Here is a 25,520-nt window from a genome sequence, read left to right as displayed (position 1 = left end):
TCACTCAAAAAATTTAATATTTTTTTCTCATACATTCATTCTAATATATCGCAATCAAAACAGATCCACTATCTTCACACTCTCCCCCTCGCATCCTTACATATTTACTCCATCACTTCCTATGCTTACAAGTATGGAATTCATATTAGTTGGATTATATTTATAAAAGAAATTCGAAGGAGAATAGTTAACAAAAAGATTAGTGCTCCTTATATTAACCAACATTAATTGTTGGATAATTTTAAAAAAAATTATGATTTATCACACTTTTTGTTTTCTAATAAAAAAATATTTAAATGAATAATTATTTATCTTAATTTTAAGAATAACCTAAAAGAGAGTGTTGTTGGCATTTGTAAGGTAGAATTATTTTTTTTGGTTAACTTTTTTTGGGTGAATAAAATATTCATATAACTTCAAAATGGTAAAGAATATATTTATTAACCATCGATTTTAGGTTATAGATAGGAATAGTTAGTGTGTGTTTTAATGAGGATTGCTACTTATTACAGCAAATAGGGTATTTGAAAGTGAGTAACGGTTTAATAGATCGATTATATGTTGTAACCATTTAAGGAATTTATTCATTACTCATTGAAGGCAGATTAAGATCCATACCCTACTTTTTTATGTCATATTATCATTTTCTTTTCTTAACTATATTGTGATGTTTTGTAAATAACAATATTTATAAAAATAACCATAGTCACAAACACAATTTATTCTTGTAGGAAGAAATCTGAAAAAAAATGAAGATGTACATTAAAAAATCAGAAAAAAAATAATACATTATGGTTTGAAAGAAAATTAATATCGGAATAAGTTATAACCATTTTTTCATGCGATATTTGTACATATAAATAATATTCAATTTTAAAGATGATGTAATTACTGAAAAGATGCTCTTATGTTAAATTTATAGTTGAAAGTTGAAGTTATATTAGTTTAAATAAAAAATGTAAGAGTTGCATATGTTATTACTCAATGTCAAAATCATAAAATCAAATTATGTAATGCTTGGTATATATTAGATATATATCTTATATATGGTTATTCATAAAAAAAACTAAAAAGGAGAATTTAATTTTTTTTGATTTGTGTAGTTATTTAGCTGTGGGAAGTGGTGATAAATGCATATAAAGCAGAAAGTACTTGAGTTGGCAGAGGAAACATGAGAAGATAACCCACCATATTAAATTTGTGACAGAAAGAGTATGCCAAATTCTTAAATAACAGTTATTAACAACTACTTCAACTACAAGAAGATGCTTCCCAAATATAAATTCACTTTCATGCATCTCCATTTTCCATTCTCATTTCAACACTTTTTTGCATTTTCAACCATCTTTCTTTCCTTTCTACTTCTTTTCTCTGTCAAAATATGGCCCTAAACCCAAACTCAAAAGTCTTTGCACTTATCCTCTTCTTATTAGGTAAATTAACCATATCCTCTTGCTGCATGTGTTAATACTTTCATATATATACCATGTTTGATATGTTTAATGTATGGTGTGAAAGAATGCTTATTTTTATAAGGGTCCAAATATCTCAAAAATGCTTTTATTATTTATTTATTTATTTTAATAAAAAAAACTTTCATATATACCATAATGCATAGATATTTTTTTAGGGTTTTTTACATTCAATTACTACTTGTATTGTAGTTGCCAAATATTTAGAGGAATTCATTTAGATTGTGTATAGTATTGTTATTGAGATTTTACAAATATTGAACACAATTTTTTGTTAGATTTTGCAGTGTCAATTGTCACCTTAGCTAACATTTAATTATAATTTTCAGTGGTAATAAGAATTATTAGAATGTACTATGGTAAAACACTTAAATACATTTTAATCAAATCACTTTTTGTTATTAGTATAAAGTATTTGTAGGTTACACCATGATCAGTATTTGTTGAGCAACCTAGTTATCTCTTCATTTTTCATCTGCAAAATTTGATTTCAAAACTTTAGTTCTATTATCTAAACAAATTTGTTAATGTGTAATAAAATTTACTTGTTTTTATAATGATTGAAGTAAATTCTTATAATCAAAACCAAAAGTGCTAATTGCATTTTAGTTTTAAATTTGGACGTTTTGAGACTACATTCTCAAACAATCATCTTAAATTTTGTTTGTCATTTGATGGAATTTTTTAATAATAGATACAGTAAAAGTTATATTTGTCTGAATTTAAATATAACCCAAATAAATTATAATATATAAATCAAACTTAAATGTAAATAAATAAATCAAACTAATCTTATTCTTACAATATTTTTCATTTAAACACAAATTCCTTTCTTTTTGTCATATTTCAGTGTATGAATTTAAACATATATATTATTTATTTACTTATTTATTTATTTCAGGTAATGTAGTATCTGGCGCAGTGTTTACCCTTCAAAACCGTTGCAGTTACACAGTTTGGCCAGGGACACTTTCCGGCAACGGCGTCGCCACTCTCGGCGACGGCGGTTTTCCTCTGGAGCCAGGTGCGGAGGTTCAGCTCACCGCACCGTCCGGCTGGTCCGGCCGGATCTGGGCCAGGACCGGCTGCAGCTTCGACGGTTCCGGCATCGGAACATGCGCCACCGGAGACTGCGCCGGGGGACTGAGGTGCACCGGAGGAGGCGTTCCGCCAGCGACTCTGGCGGAGTTCACTATCGGATTCGCCGGTAACGGCGACAAGGACTTCTACGACGTTAGTCTCGTGGACGGTTACAATGTAGGCATCGGCGTGCTGGCTACCGGAGGAACCGGTGACTGCCGGTACGCGGGGTGCGCGGCGGACTTGAACGCTGCGTGTCCAGAGGAGTTGCAAGTGAGAGACAGCGGCGGCGTGGTGGTGGCGTGCAAGAGCGCGTGCGCCGCATTTAACACGCCGGAGTTTTGCTGCACCGGCGAGCACGGGACGCCGCAAACGTGTTCGGCGACACACTATTCAGAGATTTTCAAGAATGCGTGTCCAACAGCGTACAGTTACGCTTACGATGATGCTTCCAGCACTCGCACCTGTTCTACAGCTGATTACGTTATTGCCTTTTGCCCTTAATAGTCCCACACTTACTTTTTAATATAATAAATTAAAAATTTCCCTCTCATAAAAATCACATGCTATATTAAATACATATAGAGAGGAAGAGAAGAAAAAGAAAAAAGAGTATGATGCAAGAAACAATAAGTGTTGGTGAATGCGGGTTTAGGATTATTATGTACTTTCTTAGTTTTGGTGGATGTTCTTCTAAGGGGGCTGAGAATATTGTTTCTTTATTTGATCTTCCATGAACAATGTTAAATATAAAGCAATCTTTTATGTCGTTCTAAAAATAGTAAAAATTATCATATAAAAATAACAAAAATGAAACTTACAATCGAGGAATAATTAGATTGCAAATGATGAAGATATCTATTTATATACATGCACACAATCAGAGGATTTACATTTTATTTACTCTGAATTACAAAACATAAACTGAAGTTATTAAAAATTATTATACATTAATGTATAGAAGACACGCTGAGTACATGATTATATATATATATATATATATATATATACATTCATACTTTAACGGTGATAAATTACTAAATATTTCTTGCCCTGAAAGAATCACCTCGATTTTTTAATTTTACTACTACTTTAGAATAAACATATTGTAAAAAATAGTCAAAAAAAAGTAAGTATCATTATATTTGTAATATGATTTTATTATTTGTTTCGGTATTAAATTGACATTCAACCAGCACACAAGGTTAAAAATATCAAGAAATTTGGATTGAAAAAAAATATATGATTATTGATATGACAAATTCTCTTCTGCATATTTAATATGTTATAGAATGATAGGATACTAAAACTAACGCATCTGATTTTCTTAAAATTAAGATGTTGCACTATCTGACGAAATAGTTACGGCTATATTTGAATCTAATACCACTTTTATCACTCTCAAAAATATTTTTCAGGTCATTCTTTTCAACACACAACCTCATGCTGTAAAACAAACAAATTTTACTGAAATTACAAAATTAAAAAACATTAAATAAGTTTTAAGACCCACCGAATTTAATTAGTTCTAATGAAATTCAACTGTGTTAACAAATGTTAAAAAGAATATTCCTAGCATTTCCACTGCAAAAAAATTGAATGAAATTGTACGGAACAAAGAAACAATAGCTGCCGACTACACTTCACACTCGTATTAAACAAAAAGTGGCCATACAAAAATAAACAAAAGAGCATATTAAAAGGGTAAAATGAAGAACATAACTATACATACATAAAAATAAATGAAAGCGTACTTTTTTTTCTTTTCCCTCTGAAGGCCTTCGGCCAAACGACACTAATGTCAACTTCCTTTTCTTTCCTTCATCACCTATCCAATTCCAAAGACTTTCAATTTTCTCTACAAGAGGCTCTCTTCGAAAGCCAAATCTTTAACCTTCTCATCCCATTTTTCTAGACAACTTTGGACGAGTAAGGTCCTAAATCTAAGACGTTCCATACCCCCAATTTCGCCTACAATGACCCTGTAAAAATTACAATCAAAGCATCCCTCTCTCGAAAGAGAGAAAACAATTGAAGCTAAAGATGCCTATATCTTACAGATATTACTTCTGAGGAACTATTTCTCAAAGAAAAACTATTTCTCAGTCGATTAAACCATGATAATTTCATCTCACCAGAGCCAGTGCACTGACCCTCCCCCTCCCCCTCGCTGCTGAAAAGGGTTTGGTCACCGCAGTCTAGTGAAGCTCCACATGCTAGATTGTAAGCCTGACATGCAGAATGACATACTCGTAGCCTGTTGTCTCCATCCTTCTCACACTTCTGGATTGAGATCTGGAAATTAATGTACCAAGAGTTTCAGATAAATAAGCAACATTACAACTAAATGAACCAGCTAAATTTCTAGAAACAGGGTAATCAAGAATTACACGACTCAAGAATTATAGTTTAATGTTTCAGTCATTCTCAAAAGGCACACAATGTTAGAATCAGCATACTAGTCAGAATCAGGATTACCTTATGGCTAGCGGAATAACCAACGTCAGTATATTATTTTAAAACCAGAAAAATTTGGTTCGTGCTAATTGTTATATCAGAATGGAAAGTCACATGCAAGGCTTCACATTGTGTGAAATAAATAGTAACCAAAAAATTAAAATAAACATCACATTGAAAAGCAAAATTGAGCATGACTAAGAATGAAATATATTCCAGAAAGGAAAAAGAAGGATCTAAAGAATAATTTTGGCAGGAAAAGATAGAACTTACCCAGCAGGCAAGCCTTTTAGCTGTCTCATCACAGTACGTACTGCCAAATATATTAAATAGTTTCCTAGCACCACCTGGGAATAAACGATGGTAGTTGGGCATCACAACCACTTCTTCTAGTTGCTGTAGTATGCTAGCTTCACTTGGTGCACAATGTTGTCCGGAAATATCATTTCCCAGCACATTTCTGCAAATTGAAAGACTGGAGAGGAGCCTGGAGCTGTTCTGGCAAGTATATCCCGCATAGTCAGAACAACGGAATTCACAAACTCCATTATCACAAACTCCACCATGAAGACTGCATTGCTCATCACAAACAGCTGCATGTAATATCAGGGACAACAATTAAAGGTTTTCCTACTAGAATATTGTTCAACAAGATTAACTAAATCTGTTTAAATTTCACATGTAAGTGCAATTCAAACATTTGCAGAAGGAGGAAGGTACATAAACTAGGAGCCTTCATGAATTGCATAAACTGAGGCTAATTATTCTACAGGACCACAATACAGTCCCTTATGCTCAAGCACTCGAATATACACCATATTGGCTAACAATGTAAATACTATTCAAAGCTCATCCCTGATTCTCTAACTAATGCTACAAGGTTAGCATCATTTATTTGCTGTAACAATTTTTAAGCAAGAAACTTCCAAGTATAGAACTCGAAATGTACCAGTAGAACAGTCAATGCCAGTATAGCCAGTTTTACATTCACATATTCCACTGGCAAGGCAAACGCCCTTGCCAGTGCAATCGCTGGGACAGGAACCTGGAATAAGCAAATAGAAAAATTAATTAATAAAAGAAAAAGTAAAAAAAATATTGTGCCACTAAACAGAAGGCAATATTTTAGCAATCAAAGTAAAATGAATACTCAAGTTCAGACACAGCGTGGGAAATGAGAGCTTACGTCTACTGCAATCATGACCATGAAATCCAAGAAAGCAGTGACACCTTCCATCAACACAGTCTCCATTGAAATTACATGCACTGGGACATTGCCCAGACACAACCATTGGATCCGTGTTACAGAGCTCATGATATGCAGGGCAGACTAATTCACCTATTGGTAATCAAAAGCAAGCCTTCAGCTTACTGGAAATCTAATATTAATACGTAAACAAACAAAACACCAGTAAATATTGACCATTAAAGCCAAGGAACTGAATGGGTCCACCAGCCTGAGGACACACTTTCCAGACACCATCCACAGCAACCTGTATGTAATAATATGGAGCTTCATTCAGTGGTTTCACATTAAAGGAAAAAGAAGGGATATGTACGAATCAATTTAAAAAGAGGCAAAAGAAAAGACAAGCAGCAGTTGCAACCTATTCAAATGTTAAGGGAGAAAGTGTCTACTCGAATATGGTTGTCAATTACAGAAATAATCACATTTTCAGAATCTAAATTATCTAATGATAAAATAAACCATGAGGAAAGAACAAAAAATATGAATTCATTGTTTTAACAAGAACAAGAAACATTCAATTACTGCCATTCATTTCTTAACCAATCAGCCCCTGGAGTGGGTAGGGAGAAAGTGGAGGTTATTCAACCTTATTATCCGGTTAGTTTTGTTGTAGTTCAATTTTGATTCCTTAGTTCAACAGCAGCAATTGGCTACACACTTTCAAATTTGATGTAATTAAATGATCTTGCCAGACTTTCATTGTCTGATGAGGATATAGTATTGCATCATGTCATCTCCATATCAATCTAAAAAGGCATTGCCAGTCAATCTTTGACTTCAATCAAGGCATTTCCTTAAAGTATTAACACTAAAAAAACTATACCTCTAAAGAACTGTTGATACACCTGTGCTGATAACAGCCATTTCCCTGGGTCAGAGAACCCCGTACAAATCCTGTACGCACTAGCGATGAAGCCATACACCTGCATTAAAAAGGTATAAACAGTTAAAAATCCTGCACCCTGTTTCATGACAAATTGCTGTTAAAAACAGACTATGTTATCATTTCAAAGAAGAAACCTGACCTAGAGTTACTTCCTCGAACTTCACCTAGCATGCTATCAGGTGCCCGTGCACTGCTAGTGTCTGTACATGATCCGTCAGAGTATGCAACAAAATAAGTGCAATAATCAGCCAATGAGGATTGTCCACCTGCACAAATCAGTGCATAATGAGATTTCAATTTCACTACAACCAAATCTTCATTTAGCATTTAAAACCATTTACAAGATCTACCAATGACAAAAAAAACAATGTGAAACAAAAAAAAAAGCATCAGCTACAAATGAATTAGAATAGTCTACAAACTACAACAATTGCTTGACAGTCTGTAAGAACGTGTTCAGATATAAGAAATGAATATGGAAAGAATGTAAAAGACACAAAACAGTTATCCTTCCTCACCAAGTCTACAATGAAGATAGATTGAGCATAGAGTAAAAAAAATAAGTAGCTTTAGAAATTGATTCCTTTAAGCACTCCACTAAGAGGCAAGACATTTATCCTTCCTCACCAAATCTACAATGAAGATAGATTGAGCATAGAGTACAAAAGATAAGTAGCTTTAGAGAATTGATTCCTATAAGCACTCCACTAAGACATTTGAGAGACCTTGGTTCTCACTTCCCTTCCACTTCTAACTAAATTCCCTCCTGCTGCTACAACTCCCCCCTCTCCTTTTTACGAACTAATTATCTTAAATCAGAAACTAAATTTTAATTTTTGTTACATCACTAACTAACTCCCACATTAAGTATGATAAGCTACATGATATGATACTTAAACCGAAGCTCTCCCACCTCTTATGCTTACGTCCTAACAATTGGTGCTTTCATTGAGAGTTGAGCTACGAAAGGCTGGATTAAGATGCAAATTGAATACTGATAATAGATGAGTGAAGCCATATCAAGGAGAAAAGGACTACCACCATGTCAGTGTGAATAGAGTGAAACAGATGTCAACCCTTATAGGGGGTAACAAAGTTACGAGTCTCACATTGAGTATAATGAGCTACTTGATGTGGTACTTAAACTTCGAAGTTCTCCCACCTAATAGACTAGTCTTTTGGGTTTAGTTCTCCTCTTATGCTTAAGTCTTGACATTAATTGTCCAACTTTACCCACTCTGTCCTTCCCTTTATTCATTCTACTGTAATGTTCTAATTGGCAGTCTAGCATTAATAAAAAATAATCTGTCCCAAGCAATTATTATCAACAGATGAAAGGTCTCAAGTCCATACACAGACTAGCACTTGAATATTAAAAATGAATACATGAAAATAAATACCTTTATTAGCTTGAGGAAAATACCGAGCCCACTGAGGAAGATCTCCGCTGTAGGTTAGAATTGGGCAGTAACCCTCCGCCTCTCTGTTATACGTACAACCAGAGAATTGTGTTGTGTTGCAATGATAGGCCCCCTTCCATACATTGCAAGGGGAGGTAACAAACTCAGTACCCTGGTTCCGACCCCAATCAAGTTGGTCTGCCATGCTATAATTGGCTTTGTACCATCCACTGTCTTCTAATAGAGCTAGTGTCATTTTTGAAACTACAGATCTTGTATCCACAGAACCTGTCATGATCTCATTCATCAGAAGCCTCTTTTCCCAGTGAGACCCTGCAAGCCAATCATCAAACTTGGATTGATCAATTTGATGGCATAAGTTTGAAGTAGCACTTAAACATCATGCATGGTATTTTCTAAGAAAAAAATATTCCATATGTTTTTATTTATTAAGTGTATTTTGGGAAATATTAAAGAACAGAATAAAAAACCTAATGTTTTGTTTATAATTTTATCAAGATGGCAAAAATATTTCAACTTTTCAATACGCATGTTCTATATAAATTTTAAATCATAAATAAAACACTTCAATTGAGCAAAATTTTATAAATGTTATACTGCAACACTCGGAATTAACTAGTCTTGCTACTAATATTGGTTGGACTAAAGCATCAGGATAGTATTATTCTTTCAAAAAAAGGGTGGAGAGGAAGGATGATGGGTTGGAAATTTAAATAGACAAATTCAAGCTTTGCCAGCTTCAACAGTTTGCCAATGTAATATAATTCCACTGGGAAGAACATGGACAAGAGGAAAAGGATAACATTTATAATAAGAAAAAAATAATGAGATTAAGAACCTGATGTGCCACGTCCTCCACCATCTTCCAGCTCCAAGCCAGTAAAATTTCCTGAAAATGCCTGCCAATCAATCACCAATCAATCATTAGTTGAATCTTCTACTGAATATCACATTACATGTGAATACGGGAAGAGTTGAAATTGAAATTATATAAAATATGTTACATAGAAATTACCACATAATGATGCCGAGAATGCATGACAACACGTGGAAGCACCACACGTGTTACCATCCGCCCAATCTTTTCATCCATAACTCGTTCAGTAACCTGCAAACACAAGAAACAATGAGTTTCTAGAATGTGACAAAATAAATGGTTCCAGAGGAAAAGGAGTGCTTAAAAAGAAAAGGGTTTTAACAAACATATCAGAAAGAAAAACAGAGGATGTTCTAAAAATAGGGTTAAATGCCAAAAAGATTTGTAAAGTTCTCCTACAAAGTCAACATTCATTAAAGTTCCTCAACTTATTTTTGATACAAATTAATATTTAATAGTGTAAAAGAGCTAAAAAAATGTCTCCACTTGCAATTCAAACTCGCCTATTACTAGTTTCAAACTTCAGACTAACAAAGTAGACTATAATAAAATTATAGTTATAATTATAATAAAGAGAGAAAAAAACAATTATCTGTGTCAAAAGAAGGTAGAAGCCATCCATTATTTAGTTACTCATTGTAAAATTCAAATCACTAAACATGGACGAAAGTATACTAGAAAACCAATGGCTTATAAATCTATAATATACCATCAATTGTAAAAATACCAACAAAAGCAGCAAATACCTTGTCACGGCGCCTTTTCCTTTCATCTCTAAAATGAGCAAAGGCATGTGGATCGAAACCAAGAACATGCATAACCTGAAAAGCATCAAATAAAATCAATAAAGCCACAAAATTGACAGTCATATTTGCAATCTCATCTTTTCTATACACAAAAACTAAACAACCTCGTGTATCAGAGTAGCTGATAGCAAAGTCTCTGCCTCAGCTGTCAAATGACGAGGAGCAACATTAACATGTCCTGCACACATGCAAACAAAAGGACCTTTCAGTTACAAAGCATCCCAGATATAAAGACAGCAGCATTTGAACCAACACATTTAATCTACCAGCTATAGCACGACCCCATTGATCCCGTTCACATGCCACAGCCCAAGCAAGTGTATTCCCAGTTGTAGGTCTTGTAGTCACCAAGAGAACCAAGTCGGCATCAGAGACTCCCTCTGGGGAAGGCGAACAAAGAGTCATCTTCATAAATTCACTAGTACAGTTAACCACAAGCTTCATAAGAACTACATTTTCAACAGAAGGCCAACAAATGAATCATACCTTCAACATATGCATGAGGAAGCTGCACGCCTCCATCTTGTCCACATGCAGAGTATCCACTTAATCGCAAGTTCCCCTTAACAGGCTCAACAGACAAGACCCTCCTAAACCAGTCAGCTGTCTGACCTAATGCCTGCAATAAGTTTCCACCAATGATAAATACCTCTACCCAATCTTTATAGTATAGTTCTAGGTAACACCACCATGACATACATTAAATAGAAAACTGCCAAAAATGACACAGAATCACATATCATCATTGGCCTGATGAAGAGGAGCATCAACATAACAGTTGTGACCATGTGACTCTAGTTATGTTGCAAGGTAAGGATGCCTACTATAGACCCATATAGTGGATCTGATCATTCTCTGGACTCCACACATCCAGATCTTTAATTCTTTGTGACAACAGGAGGCACTTTTTTTAATTATCAATCAAGTAAAACAAATTATAATTAAAAGGAAAGAAAAGCAAGATCCCAACAAACCTTATGAAGGCGATGTTTTTTGTCCTCTCCTGAGATATCTTCAGAAGTGCAGTTATACCAACAATCACCAAAGACTGGAGGATCAGCAAGAGGATTACAAGAAGGCAAACCAGGAATAGAAGTCATGGGAGGCTCCCCAAGCTGTTCATAAAAGAAATAATGATTAACCGTACCAATAGTATATGTGAAAGAGAACACTGATATCAACACTGAAACCTTTTTTTCAATAATTTTAAACACTCACCTTGACAATATCACCAATCTTTTGGCAATCCCTGTCAGGGGAGTGACCAACTGCATCATAATTTAGATATATCCTAATAGGTTGTTTTTCAATACCTAGAAGCTCTGATGGTGTTGATATACCAAGTAATGTTCTACCTTTGAGCTGGAGGTGCTTTGAAAGACCAGGCTTGTAAACCTGTGGGGTAACTGAATACACCTTGCGACCAGGTCGCTTTCTCTGCTCAAGTATCTGGTCATGTATGCAAGAGTGTGAGGCAATGTTCTCACTCCTCCCTTCCAAACCTCCCCAATAAAATTGGTGTTCTGGGAGCTTTGCATTATAGACTTCCAACCATGCCAATATCAATACAATCTGAAGCAGGATTTAACAATAGAAATCCAACTTTAGCAACTATACAGACTACACTCTCATGCAATGTTTTAAACAATCATTATGAATCAAAACTTCTTAATTTTTGCTTCCAAGCAATGAATGACTAGATAAAAAACGACAGTGTGAAAACACTAGTTACATAAGATATCATCAACAAAGAAACTTCAAAATTGGAACCCATAAGCTCAATGATAGTTAACGCCTATCTGAATAAACTTCTCCATAAGCTCTCACAGAGGAAAAAAAAAGAATAAATGAATTTAGTTTTCCATAAGCTAAAATTAATTTATGCAGAAGTTAAAAATAAAATTTTAAAGAACCTAATATGAAAGAGCTTCTACAGAAAAGCTTATGCATAAACTAATTAGCCTATGAAGAAACTTATTTCATTTTCTCTTTTCATATTATTCTCCTGTGTTTTATGGAGAGACTTTGTGCAAATAGGTACTTACTATGAACCTGTTAAGGACAAGTTTTCTATTGTCAAAATTGTTTTCTAAGACATACACACTACTCAACAATCAATTTCTGATACAGATGTTATTAAGTTTAGAAAATTGTTCCCAAAGTAAATGTTTTAAAAACTCATACAGAAATAGCTAAGAGATGTTCTTGCATCTTCTTCTGTTTTCATGTTCTTCAACCTCTCCCTCGGTTCCACACTTTAATTCGTGCCTTGCACCAGCTTCCAAGAGCTGCCTGAGCAACCTAATTTAGTTGCATTTTTAACACTAAAAAAAGTTTTTAAAATAGAAGTTAAAGACATTCTGATTCTTAAATCTTCACCCCTCTTTTTATTTCTATATTTTACTACCTCGTTAAAATTCGTCCAAATCATGAAAATATTCTAAAACAACAGAAAAAAAAAATATCACCAAACAACAACAAAATCATCAAACAGTAAAACCATATTTCGAGTCCGAAAATGTAACGTCGAAACACCAATTCTCTTCTAAATCCTCACTCACATTCTCCAGCAAAAACTTAGATCCTAAGCACAGTTCAGCATGCTATTCACACAAATCCTAAGACCTAGACGCTAGAGCAACATTGAACTAAAAGAAATGTCCGAAAAACACATAACAAAACGAACAAGAACATTCATAAACTCGTGAAGAAGTAGCAGAATCCACACCTCAAAAACAACGACGGCGAATCGAAGGTTGCAACCAAATCCGAATAGCGCGCGCGAACTATAGCACCGAACCATGGACTCCATGGAATGGCGAACACCGGAACGCAAACGGCGCCGATTCCATCAAACCGCCGGCGATTCCTCGATCGGAGCGCTCGATAACCGTTCGCTCCGATGCATTCCGGAAAAACTTCGCGCAGAAGAGAGTGAGAGAGGGAAAAACCTAACCCTACGCCTCAAAAGGTAACACTGGCCTCGATTAACAATGTTCCGAGAAATATAAATATAAACTGAAAACGGAGCCTCGGTTTCTGAAGAGAGAGCGTGGAACGATTCAGAGAGCTTCGGATTCGCAAAACGGCGTCGTTGCGTACGGTATGAGCTTCTCTCTCTGAAATGAGGGGGAAAAAGCAGACACTGACAGTGAAAGGAATAGAAAGATATTATTAGGTAGAAGCAGAAGCTGAGAAGAAAGGGAAGAAGAAGAAGAAGGAGGTGAAAATATTGGGTGTAGTAGTTGGGTCTTAATATTATTTTAATGTTTTCTGACGTTTTTATTTAGTACTACTTTATGTTCCATTTTTCCATTACAAAATAAAAATTCATAAAGGTAAATTTTCGAAATGAAGCTTTTTATGTAGTTAATTCTTTGTCGTTAAGTTTGGTCTTGAATATTAACGTGATGTCATGCATAATTCCTTGCTTGTTTTATACCCTAGAATAAAAATTACTTATTTTTAACTTAAATAATATTTGTTTCTTAAATAATATTTTTAGGGTTTAAGAGGCAACGTCAACGGTGAGAAAATTATTTTTTAACATAAACGTGAGTTGAAAAATAATAAGAGTTTAATACTCCTAAAAATGTAAAGCCATTTAATATGACCGTTTAATTATAAATCGTTAGTAATTACTAATATCATTATTAAAATTTTAATTGTCAAAAAATATAAATACATTAAAATTATAAAAATAATGTAACAAACTATTCACATATTTACTTTAACCTTACATCATCGTTATTAACCAAATCTTAAAGTATTAAATTTTTAAACTTAGTTCTTGTGATTTTAAACTGCAACGTCATTGGTGAGGAAACGAATGAAAAAAAAAAAAACCGTTTTCCATCCGTGTTGTCCATATCTACGCGTTTTTTCTATTGAAAATATTTAGGTTGAATTTGAAATAAAACTGAAAAACTAATTTTGTAAAATTTGACATGTAAAACAAATAAAGAAAATTTTGTTTGTTTTATATTTTTAAACTTTACCTTATGAAATTTAAATATGTACAAATTGTATGTTTAAATGCTAATTTAGAGGCAAGAAAAACTTTTTTCCCTTAAAATATAACTTTAACTTGTGTTTGATGTTTTAAAGATGAAATATAATACTCTAAATATTTGATTGTTCATTTTGTATCGGGTGTTGACGACTAATCCAGTGATATGATATGATTAGATCATTTTTTAGACGATTTACATGTGTTACGATTGTCGTTTCACTGACGGACGATGAGTGAAATAAATAGTTTCAGAAATATTTGATGATTGATATAGATCGATTCCTATAATATCGGTCATTTAGAAATCCGACAATGTAGATCGACTTTTGAAAAATTATCTATGAAATATCATACTTAATTTTGACTATTTTCACAAAATAAAAACCTTCTGATATCAAAAGTCTTACCATGAAGAAAGTATAATATTCGTTCTTATTATTACACAAAATTTGGAGATGATTCCAAATTTTATACGAGGTCTAAATTGTCTATAAAAAAAATAACATTAAAAATAAAAGAAGATTAAACTTTTTACATAAAAAAGGATTAAACATTTTACATTTGATCCACATGTACTTAAATGATAGTTAGTATTCAACACGAGTACCCCTAAACACTCTTGAAACCATGACATATTTCATACAAAATATTTTCTTTATTAAACCTTTTTTAGATCTAATACAACCTTTATAACTCAAAATTGACATGCCTATCCATTCCTTTATTCTTTCATTTTCTGCTTTTTGGCTTTATTTTTGCTCTTAATAAAGCGACTTTTCTTCCACTGCATACATTCTCTATGGTTGGAGTAACGTGAACTAGGGTTCTTGTTCCGTATAAAGCACCTACAGGGAATGCCCAGTTACCAAACTCAAGCAACCACTTCAAATTTTAATTTTCACTCTTGCTCACAAAGTACTCACTCAGAGATGCAAAAAAGTTAAAACAAATACTATAAATGGAATATATTATTATACCAAATAAAATATTAAAAAGTGGACTTTAACTCTAACTCAACTCCATAAAATCAATTCATGAAGTAAGGTTTGCATCCACTTATATATAATGAATTGTCATCATCTCTAGTCGATGTGAAATCTCCAACACACCCCTCACACCAAAAATGACAGTTCGTGTGTGAGATAACATATTATGGGTGATCAATAACGACCCGATAGCGGGTGGCTTGATAAACCCAACAAACACTCGCTAGGATAAACTTGATTTGACTCTGATACTATATAACGAAGTGGACTTTAAGCCTAACTCAACCCCATAAAACTGGCTCATGAGGTGAGGTTATGGGCCCACCATGCTTCCGCTTATGATTTCTGAACAGTTTACCGTTTTTGTTAGTATATGAATTTTAGTTTAATCCTTCCATATTTTTGTTTGTATTCTTGTATTTTTTTACTTTTAATAAAAAAAAATTGTGTCATAACAAATGATTGTTGTTATTTCAAGTGTCACCATAGTTGAGATGTGAAGTTACGGGATATGGAACATGAAAACTTATGAAACTTGAAAACCAAAACAAAAAGATGCTGAGGATGTGATGAAAAAAATTCCTCTTTGAGCCCAGCAAACTAAGGCAACGGATATGACTTACTTGCAAGCAAAAGACCAAAATCTCATGGTTATCTTTGTTGGGGTGTTTTCAATCATAAAAGATGAGTTGATTAGGTTTGGTATTTTGCTAACCTACAATTTAAGCTTTCATGATATTTTAATATGCTTTGAACTTCCACCCTTTGTGTATTATTATAATTAAAGGTAGTATTAATTTGAACTAGTCACTTCAAAGATCTATTAATGCATTACAAATTTGAAGTAAAATGAAAAAAAATATTTTCTCTCTCATGATATATTAGGTCAACAACATTGATGATGAATTTGGGTAGAAGCCATCCACCTCTTGGTGAGCAACACCAGAAAAGAGAAGATATTATTTTAGTGAAAGTTGAACAGGTGTGGATAAAGGTAGCATGTTGAGTCCTTGTCAGCATGGTTTTGTATGCATAGGGTTGTTTGTGTTAGGTGGTGTGTTCATCATCATACTTATATTTGAATTTATTAAAATTGTTTCACAGAAAGCAAATTTTGTCCAAAAGAAAAACAAGTTACAATATATAAATAAACTATCTAACACCTTTTAAATTCTTTGAATTTATTTTTGAAAAATTACTTATATTTTATCATATATAAAACTCATTGACCACAATGAAGAATAACCTATTTCAAAACATAAGCATACAAATTTAGTTTCTTAAATGATTGTTTCTTCTTGTTTCTCCGTAGTTTCTTGTAGCATTTTATATTTCTTAAAATACTAAAAATATTTTTTATTTTATTGATGATTTTTATTTTAAAATAGATGATTCATAAAATTTTTTTGTACCTATTTATGTCAGAATTATATCTCTTCATGAGACATTCCTGCTTGACCCTAATCGTTAAAAAAACCCTTAAAGATGGTTCTGTGAAGGCCTGAGAAAAAAAAAATAGACAAGAGCAAACTTAAAAGACGTAGCATATATAGGTTTCATCATAGACTGTTTCTTCCTACACCTCCATACCTTTTTTTCTCTCATCTCCGTAAATTTTCAAATTTCCAAAATTGTCCCTTTATAATATTCTGAATTAGGTAATCCGGAAATCATTTTCCAAATTTGTAATTAGTTTCCGAATTACATAATCTGGAAGTCTTTTTTTAAATGCATGATTACTTTCTGGATTACATAATTTGGAACTCTTATTTAGTTTTCAGATAATTCGGAAGTCTTTTTTCAAATGAGTTTCTAGATTACATAATCCATAAACTATTCTATGAGGATGACACAAAAAGGATAAAAATGCATTTTCATATTGTGTATGGAGGTGAGAGAAGAAGATATGGAAGTGGAGGAAGAAACACTCTTCATCACCTCCCAACTTAACTCAGTTCGGGTTTAGGGTAGCCTCATGGACTCAAAGGTTTGGACTGGTCAAATAGCCCAGTCCAAAAGAAAGCTCAGTTCGGACCACTTTACCTAAAATCATTTTACATCTTTCTCTGTCATCACATAATACTATCATGTTAATGGATCACTATTTTGATCCATGGTCTTATATATTTGTAATAATATATTATTGTCATAATTATATAGAATTTGATAATTATTTTTGTTATGATAACATTTAATTTTAATAATATTTAAAATTATTGTTACAAGTATAATAGTAGTAAATTTTAATTATCGTCACAAGATATTAAGATATTAATAGTGATGACTAAAACTAATATTTTCTTTTCATTTTGTAGTTAACATGGCAGAATCTCTAACTGTAATAGGTTCTCTGAATAGTATGAATGAACGATAAAGAAAAAAGTTTTAAGATTATAACCAAAATATATTAATCTTTGGTGATAATCATCTTTTCCCCATCTAACTTGCCTATGTGATTATTGCATTCTTCTTTCTTTTGTAAATTATGTTCATTGTCAGTTTTAATATATTTATTAGTATAGACAATTATAAAAATAACTCTGCAATTTTCCAATTAAATCTATTAATTTTCATTGTCTATTTCAATGACAGAAAGAAAATTTTCGTATTATATCTTGTAGTCAAATGTTTAATTATATAAACTTGCACGATTTTAAATATTTACTCGAGGGTACCAAAGAATTAACTATTTGCTTATATTGTCATTTATTATTGTCATATAATTAAAAATTAATAATTTTTATTTGTAGTTAATTTAAATTTATATCTAAACTATTTTTAATAGGACGATTGTAATAAAATTTACACTAATAATATATTAAAATTAAATTATAGTTCATTACATTTGAATTTAAAGAAAAAGTTGTAGTGATAAGTTTGGTCTTAATTATTTAATCAAATGGTTGGAAAAAACCGAAAATAGTTATTTCAAAAGGGCAATTAAAACAACTAATTAAGGGCAATTTATAGAAACTAATTATAATTTTAAAAAAATTAGATGAATAACAACAACTTCTTTAAAAAAATGATTTAATAAATTTAAAAGTCATCCCAAGTTGTCAATCAATTTTTTCAAGTGTATGAGAGTTATCCCAAACATGCTCCTTGTTGGCAAAGGTGGGAAATTTTCCATTGTAGTTTTTTCATAGAACATTATACTAAATTTCATAAGGTTTTGGAACATCAACTAAAAGTTCATAAAAACAATTTTGTTAAATAAAAACTATGTTTTAAGCCTTCAAAGTGTAGAAACTTGCAATAGTTTCAGGAATGAAGTTTGCTTTCTAAAAGCATATTCTAAAACTGATTAGGAGTGCTATTTTAGTAAATTACTGATGCAAAGAGATGACACATTCAACAGTAAATTACTGATGCAGTGACATTGAATTAGATATAAATTATACCAGACAAGGTTTGGAACACAAAAATACAAGAATGATGAACAAATACACTTATGGGCATAAATAGTCATGATGAAAAAGTATTGTGGATGAGCTACTACTGTCCAATACTGTTTAAATAGAATGAAAAATAATTTGTATAATGTGTATGACTGTTTAATTTGTATTTTTTAAGGATGCAGCGCCTAAACCTTGTAATGTGTTCATACTTTAACTTTCAGAACAAAAACCTTTTACCTTCAACAGATAATATAATGCAACAACCTTGTAATGTGTTCATATTTTAACTTTCAGAAGAAAAACCTTTTACCTTCAACAGATAATATAATGCATCAACCTTGTAACGTGTTCATATTTTAACTTTCAGAAGAAAAACCTTTTACCTTCAACAGATAATATAATGCAACAAAAAGATTTTAGAATAATTGGCTTAAAAAAGTTCAGCTCCCTTTCACAACTTCATATCTATCAGAAGTAACAAATGGCAACTCGGCAGAATATACAAGATTGTGTAACAAAATATGAAATTGGTAACTAAGTACACAGAACTCTAGTGATTTTATTACAAAGGGAGAAATAACAGTAGATTGCAGAACAAATTTGCAAATCACAATCATTGTTCCTTACCTGTTGTCTGAACTCTGATATTAACACGATTCTCAGAAGGATGAGGAATGCTGTACCCACAAAATGACACTCGCAGACTGCAAGATAACATTTTATGATATGAGGTCTTAAAATGAAAGTCCTTCATACTACATTTAACATAAATGTAAATGGATTAATCAATCATGCCCCGTATAAAGACACTAAATCAATATCAAAGGAACTTCTTGACTTGAATTCGCTCTTCTTCTTTCCCTCCCTGAGGGATAAGAGGGAGACTTTTCAATCAATTTGTTGTCAAGTTGAATAACTTTGTCAGGTGCATCACTATTTTTCAGACCCTAAATTTGCTATGAATAAGCAACCGTTTATGGCTTTAGTGTGTGATGTTCTCAAGAGAATTTAGGCAGACATTTCAAAATCCAGTCTCATTCCTAGTATGTAGAATCCAGTGTTTGAGATGAATATCTTATCTTCCTCTAGTTTTAGCCAATTATCAGTGTTAGAACAGGTATTAAATATAAGTAGTAATTGGTTGTATTGGAAAACTACTATATGAGTTGTTTACTTATTAGCTCTTTTTACCATATTTGAAAGAGTAAGGTAAAATCAATTTCTTAAGGTCTTTTTATCATATTTTCCCTATGTTTTAGGAATGCTATTTGACTGCACACAGAAGAACCCTAGAGAGTTGAACCAGCATAATAACACTTTGGAGTCCATTAAAAACAAGAAAAAATAGACCAAAGTTAAATGACTTACTCTTGATTTAAGGTGAATCTGACAGAGTTTGCGAGGGTATGATCCTCATCTGCGATAGAAAATGTGGATTTACTAGGGTCAGAGGATGATCCGTATTCCATTACTGTCACTCACAAACAACCAATCTGCAATCAAATCCAATACATATTCTATCATTCTAAGAACAACAACTGCACTGAAGAACCACAAGCGAGAAACAAACAACGACTTGAAGAAACCGATAAGAAAAATTAGAAACAAGTTCACTACCTCCTTCACGCCGTTGAGGACGAAGGCAGCGGTTCTCGTGGTGGCGCCTATCGCGGTGGTTCTCTCGGCGGCGCCTCTTTTGGACTGTGTTGCGGAAGCGAAACGGTGCGGCACGGTGATATGAACGATCGTTTGTAGAAGTGTCTAGATTCTCTAATAAGAGATTTCGAATAACGACTAGACTTTTTAAAAAGGAAACTTTTAGATGGTTTCCGATTATACCAATAACAAGAACAATGATAAAAAATTGAGTAAAGAAAACAAATTGTATATATTATTCATATTTTAAATAATAGTTCAATACTCTATTTATAGAATACTAAATATCATAAAATCCTAACTAATTAAATAAATGATAAAATTCTAATGTCTACTAATTAAATCTTAACAACCCAATAATAATATTAATCAAATTCCAGAATATAACACGCGCAGTAGCTGATCACAGTCCCGCTGTTCTCTCACTCTCACATGCCCTTATTTTGACAGTTTATTCCTGCATTCTACATTTTTCTTTCTGCACCTCACAATTTTGTAAAATCAGAATCTGTTATTTGAATTCGGAATCAGAAAGTGTGCTACGAATCAATCCGGAAGTGAATCATGTAGATGAGGGATGTGCTGAAAACAAAGTTTGCATAAACTGTTGATTTTCGGATTGCTGAATCTGAAAGTCTAATTTATATTACGAATTAATGGATTTGGAATGATTTTTTTCAATTATGGATTTCTGAATCCAGAATGTATATTTTGAATTACGGATTGGTGGATCCGGAATGGTTTTTTCAATTATGGATGTTTTGCATTTTTTTAATTTTAGATTCACACTTTCATTCGTGTATTACCGGAAGCACCAATCTGAAAGATTATTGGACACGCCAATCCAAAATTTTACCGGAAACGTCAATCTAAAATTTTACTGGATTTCATAATTCAGAATAAAAAATAAATAAATGTACAGTTTTATATAAGGACAGTTTTATCTTTACACAACCTTGTGGGGTGCAGGAAGAAAAATGTAGAGATACAGAAAGAAACTGCCCGTTATTTTTAGGATTTCTTGGGCTGCTGGGATGGAGGTAGGCCCAATTAGAAAAAGGCAATCACATGTTTCTTCCTGCACCTCCTCCATATGTTTTTCTATCACCCATACAAAACATGAATAGTCTTACTATGTCCCTTACAAAAGTCTTACTATTTATTTAGGTATTTTATTTGAAAATTTCTATAAATAGTGTAATATTCAATTGTTTTTTTTATTGAAGTCATGCTTTAAAAGATGATTTTTAATTTTTTTTAAAAATTATGAAATCATTTTTGCAAAAATATTTTTCTACCTTTTTTTTAATTAAAATCGTAAAATTGCAAGTATTACTTTTGTTTTTTTCTCATTTTTTTATTATTTTTATTTGATTCTTTCTTTTGAGTAGAAAGTCTAGGAAAATGTCAATCTGGCCATCTTTATTCAGTTAAATAGAACGTATTGGGATATGTTATTATTTTTTATACATAATATTTTGTAGGCTTTACTATATTAAAGTGAATTGACACGTGGAATTTTAGTATTAAATGTTTAAGTTGAGCATAACATCGAAATAAGAAGGATTACTTAATTAAAAAATAAATCAATCCAATAAAAAACAATATTTATGCATTAGATTAAAGTCTTAATATTTTTTTATTATGAGAAAAAAAAAGGATATACTCTCTTTTAACACGAGACACTAATAACACAATCACATATATTAATAAAAGCAACCAATTCATTTAAATTTTTAAAAATATTATAAATCAACCTCCTTTATTAATGACTTTTAAAATAATTTCTCCTGCATTTCAATAAAAAAATTTAATTTCTAAATTACTTTTCAACAAAATATATACAATTTTTTTTTCATTTTTAATTTATATAATTGTAAGGCTTCGGAGCTATAGAATCCATAATATCATATTATATTCTAAATTTTTAAATTCTATTTCTTCAAGTCAATATTTCTTTTTCATTCTGTTTAAACAAAGGGTTTCATTTGATCCATAATGTGACAGAGTATTACTTATAAAAAGTTATATATGTACATAGTTACTCAATCATCCCAGACTCTCTTAACTGAATTAAATGAGTGTCTTAGGAGGATGAAAGAGTGGACCAGCATGAAAACTGGAATAACATGCTTTGTATAACTCATTGTACCTATTCATGTCAAAGTTGTGTGTCTTCATGAGACGTTTCTGGTTTATCCTGAATCGATGAGCAAAGAAGCCTTGAAAGGATGGTTCTATGGAGGTCCGGAGAAAGAAAAGATAGGCCAGAGCAAACCCAAAAGAGGTAACAAAAAAGCATATAGGTTCCATCACATCCCAACTTAGCTCCCAAAAAGTGAGTCTCATGAATCCAAGAGTTTGGACTGTAAAAAAACCCAGGCCAAAATAAAGTTCTGTTCGAACCTGGTCCTTGGCCTTGTCATCGATCATAGCTTTTTGCTTCACCATCTGCTCAAGCTCCTTCCTTCTATAATCTATTGGGTTGGCTATTGTCTGATTGATTAAACTCTCTATTGATTTTGCCACCTATAAATCAGAAACAAAACAACAACATTATATTATACACTGCACTAATTGATCAGGTTTTTATCCCACAAAACAAGTCAAATCTTACAAATCTTACACTAACTCCAACTTAATCAAATCCCACATGAAATTAGTTAATAAAAGTTACAAAACAACAACAAATATGTGAGCAACCAAAGACCAAGTTGTCATTGTAAAAAAATTGTTTTTCTTTTGTAAATATGAACATGAAAGGAGCGGTTTGTTTTTGAGGCACCGCTGGTCTAGACAAAAAATTTCAGATAATTGTGACCCTTCATTAAAATTTGGAGCTTCTCCCAAAGTTGAAGACAAAAGTATTCACAACATGTTGCCACGTTTTGAATAGAAAGAATGATTACATTGACATAAAATGCCATAAACATGGCAAAATATTGCTCAGAATGATAATAAGATAAAAAAATGAGACTTCCATCACGCAAATTAAAATTTATGCAAGAAAGTGGTCATGGTGATGGGAAAATAGACACCTCACATTCCACATGTCCTATAAAAAAAATCATAGTTAAAAACTCCATAAGGTTAATGTTGGTAACAATGGGACAAAGCAAATACCCGTTACCCCAAATTAGGATAAGGATTCCTCATCATCACATTTAAGATTGCAGAACGTGCCCACTGCAGTTTCAATTCAATGGTGTTTACTGACACATTAATTTGTCTTTTATTACATTTTTACTAAAAACAAATTTAATGTCTAATGGACGATAGTTTTGTGCATTCAAACAAAAATTTATGGTTTTATGGTTATGATGAAGAATGCGTTAATAGTTTTTTTTTTATGATTAATATGAAAAAAATAAGATACAGTATTTTTTCAAGCAAGAATGTGTTTATCATTATCCTATGACTTCTTTTAATTTTGTTTGTTTTACCAACTTAACATTTATTGCAGTCAATAGTTAGAAAGTAGAGATAATGCATTTATAAGAAATAAATGCAAATAAATTAATATCTGATACTAATTTTTTTATTTTTAAACTGATACAAAAAATTATCAGCTATGATTATAGAACTTGGTTGCACAAAATATTTTTCAATCAAATTTGATATTTGAAATGAAAATATATGAATGCATGCTATAGAGACACTAGTTTAAAAAAAAAAAAAAAAAAAAAAAAAAAAAAAAAACAGAACTCTGTTATAGCTTAAATAAAACAAACTTCCAATTGAAAATGAAGTCAAAATACAAAAAAGCAGTAACCAGAACAGAGGTGATACCTCTTCCGGACGGAGAAAAACGGAGTTTCCCAAAACGATGACGTTTCCGGATTCATCCAATATTTTTGCAAACTCTGTACCTTGATCATGATTTTCACAGGCCTCAATGCAGAGACGCAAGAATTCAGAGTACTGAACGGAACTTTCCGTAACATTTCTCAGATTCCTCTTCAACTTCTCCATTTGTGCGGCTCTCAGAATTTTCCTGGCGTCTTCCACGGACATTCCGGCTCCGCACACTGCATCTCCGATCATTGGCGCCGCCGTCACAGGAGCGAAACTGGCGCTGTTGTTGATGTCTTTGAGCATCTCTCGGAGCTTCTCTCCGACAGGAAGAGTGAGAAACTCCGGCACCTTCGCCGGACCGGAATGATACACCATTTGTCGGAGGAGAAAAAACTGCCGGAGAAAGCCTCTGTCATCTGAACTCTGTGACACGAGAGGAGCCGGCACGACTTTCGAAACGATGGCGCGTTCAAACGACACCTTTCTCTTGAAACTGTCGAGAAAACGTTTGGAGAAGAGCCTCTGAAGCGCCATGGATGAGTTCTTCCTCACAGTGTTACTCTGATTTTTATTACTGTTTTTTCTGTTTCTCTCTCTTTATTGGAAGAAGAGAGATAGAAAGTGTCTCCAATAGATCAACTTTCACTACAGAAAGGTTTTTTTAAGACTCGTGAGAGTGGAGGATTTCGTTGAGGTTTTCTTGTATATATATATAGAACATATTTATTTATTTTCTTTTTAATTAATTTAGTTAATCATACAATTATTACAACATGTAGATAATGTTACCTGTGGAGATATTTTTCGTGGGAGTATAGAAAAATTTATTGAAGTTTTTTCTACGTTTTTTAAAGTTCTGACTTATCTGGTTTCTGAGTTTGATGAGGTTATACATTTTTTTATCAGTAATAAACAATGAATAAACTTAAAATATGAGACTTACTAATGTTTGTCTGTATGTGATTCTGCTTTGGTTTGTGTTGCGTTTAATGATAGGACAAATGTTTGATTGGATGCTTCGTAATCGATGAAATACTTGTCTTAAATTACTGTAGAAAAAATAGATTTAAGATTACTCGTGTATTTTTTGGGAAAAAAATACGTGTGTTGATAAGTTGGTCAATTATTATTTATTCATAAAGAATATTCTTATTGGTATAATAGGTTTCCATCTAATATGATTTATGTTCTTATATTTCTTTATGAATATGTATAGTTTACTTATATGTCATTTTTATTAACATATGAGTTTTGGTCCAATTACCTATGTTTTTGTATTTTTTTTTCTATCTAATAATACTTTTGATGATAAATTATTGTTGTTACTTAAAGTGTTAGGTGAGATGAATTAAAGTAACGTGAAACATTAAAACTTTTATTTATTTATTACAACTTAAATATCAATTTGATCCAATTGATTAG

The 25,520-nt window shown here is 32.3% G+C and overlaps 3 protein-coding genes and 1 long non-coding RNA gene across 5 annotated transcripts; 1 reads left to right on the top strand and 3 right to left on the bottom strand.

Moving 5' to 3' along the window:
* Positions 1-1,310: 1,310 nt before the first annotated feature.
* On the top strand, positions 1,311-3,321 carry LOC137816438 (pathogenesis-related thaumatin-like protein 3.5). The gene is made up of 2 exons (XM_068619572.2): positions 1,311-1,433; positions 2,374-3,321. The coding sequence occupies exons 1-2, from the start codon at positions 1,382-1,384 to the stop codon at positions 3,054-3,056; spliced, it is 735 nt and encodes a 244-aa protein (XP_068475673.1). The 5' UTR covers positions 1,311-1,381; the 3' UTR covers positions 3,057-3,321.
* A 911-nt stretch (positions 3,322-4,232) lies between these two features.
* On the bottom strand, positions 4,233-13,502 carry LOC137816437 (uncharacterized). Of its 2 annotated transcripts, none has more exons than XM_090297405.1 (17): positions 12,977-13,502; positions 11,467-11,820; positions 11,223-11,363; positions 10,735-10,867; positions 10,515-10,653; positions 10,353-10,426; positions 10,189-10,263; positions 9,581-9,673; positions 9,404-9,464; positions 8,545-8,877; positions 7,284-7,410; positions 7,082-7,181; positions 6,433-6,502; positions 6,196-6,348; positions 5,959-6,054; positions 5,283-5,602; positions 4,233-4,847 (listed from the first exon to the last, which is right to left on the bottom strand). In XM_090297405.1, exons 4-17 carry the CDS (start codon positions 10,768-10,770, stop codon positions 4,590-4,592), a joined length of 1,935 nt encoding a protein of 644 aa, XP_090153531.1. In that variant the 5' UTR covers positions 10,771-10,867; positions 11,223-11,363; positions 11,467-11,820; positions 12,977-13,502; the 3' UTR covers positions 4,233-4,589. The 2 variants fall into 2 exon arrangements, with proteins under 2 accessions (XP_090153531.1, XP_068475672.1); XM_068619571.2 differs by having other exon boundaries at positions 10,515-10,628.
* A 5,570-nt stretch (positions 13,503-19,072) lies between these two features.
* LOC137816436 (uncharacterized) lies at positions 19,073-20,505 on the bottom strand. Its single transcript, XR_011081804.2, has 3 exons — positions 20,265-20,505; positions 20,016-20,140; positions 19,073-19,351 (listed from the first exon to the last, which is right to left on the bottom strand). It is a non-coding gene; the product is annotated as an uncharacterized LOC137816436 (long non-coding RNA).
* Positions 20,506-22,268: 1,763 nt separating this feature from the next.
* LOC137816435 (calcium uniporter protein 5, mitochondrial) lies at positions 22,269-24,778 on the bottom strand. Its single transcript, XM_068619570.1, has 2 exons — positions 24,093-24,778; positions 22,269-22,832 (listed from the first exon to the last, which is right to left on the bottom strand). The coding sequence occupies exons 1-2, from the start codon at positions 24,630-24,632 to the stop codon at positions 22,377-22,379; spliced, it is 996 nt and encodes a 331-aa protein (XP_068475671.1). The 5' UTR covers positions 24,633-24,778; the 3' UTR covers positions 22,269-22,376.
* Between the last annotated feature and the right edge of the window lie 742 nt (positions 24,779-25,520).

This window comes from Phaseolus vulgaris, chromosome 1 (genome assembly GCF_051622355.1).
Source record: "Phaseolus vulgaris cultivar YP4 chromosome 1, ASM5162235v1, whole genome shotgun sequence".
Lineage (NCBI taxonomy): Eukaryota > Viridiplantae > Streptophyta > Magnoliopsida > Fabales > Fabaceae > Phaseolus > Phaseolus vulgaris.
This window is presented reverse-complemented; position numbering and strand designations above follow the sequence as displayed.

Excerpts from the sequence above, each read along its gene's own strand:
- LOC137816438 (XM_068619572.2), top strand. The coding sequence starts at position 1,382 with ATGGCCCTAAACCCAAACTCAAAAGTCTTTGCACTTATCCTCTTCTTA. Across the intron at positions 1,434-2,373 it reads ACTTATCCTCTTCTTATTAG|GTAATGTAGTATCTGGCGCA; the intron begins GTAAATTAACCA and ends TATTTATTTCAG.
- LOC137816437 (XM_068619571.2), bottom strand. The coding sequence starts at position 13,060 with ATGGAGTCCATGGTTCGGTGCTATAGTTCGCGCGCGCTATTCGGATTT. Across the intron at positions 9,674-10,188 it reads GGAAAAGGCGCCGTGACAAG|GTTACTGAACGAGTTATGGA; the intron begins GTATTTGCTGCT and ends TTGTGTTTGCAG. Across the intron at positions 7,182-7,283 it reads GTTCGAGGAAGTAACTCTAG|GTGTATGGCTTCATCGCTAG; the intron begins GTCAGGTTTCTT and ends TTTTTAATGCAG.
- LOC137816435 (XM_068619570.1), bottom strand. The coding sequence starts at position 24,632 with ATGGCGCTTCAGAGGCTCTTCTCCAAACGTTTTCTCGACAGTTTCAAG. Across the intron at positions 22,833-24,092 it reads TTTTTCTCCGTCCGGAAGAG|GTGGCAAAATCAATAGAGAG; the intron begins GTATCACCTCTG and ends TCTGATTTATAG.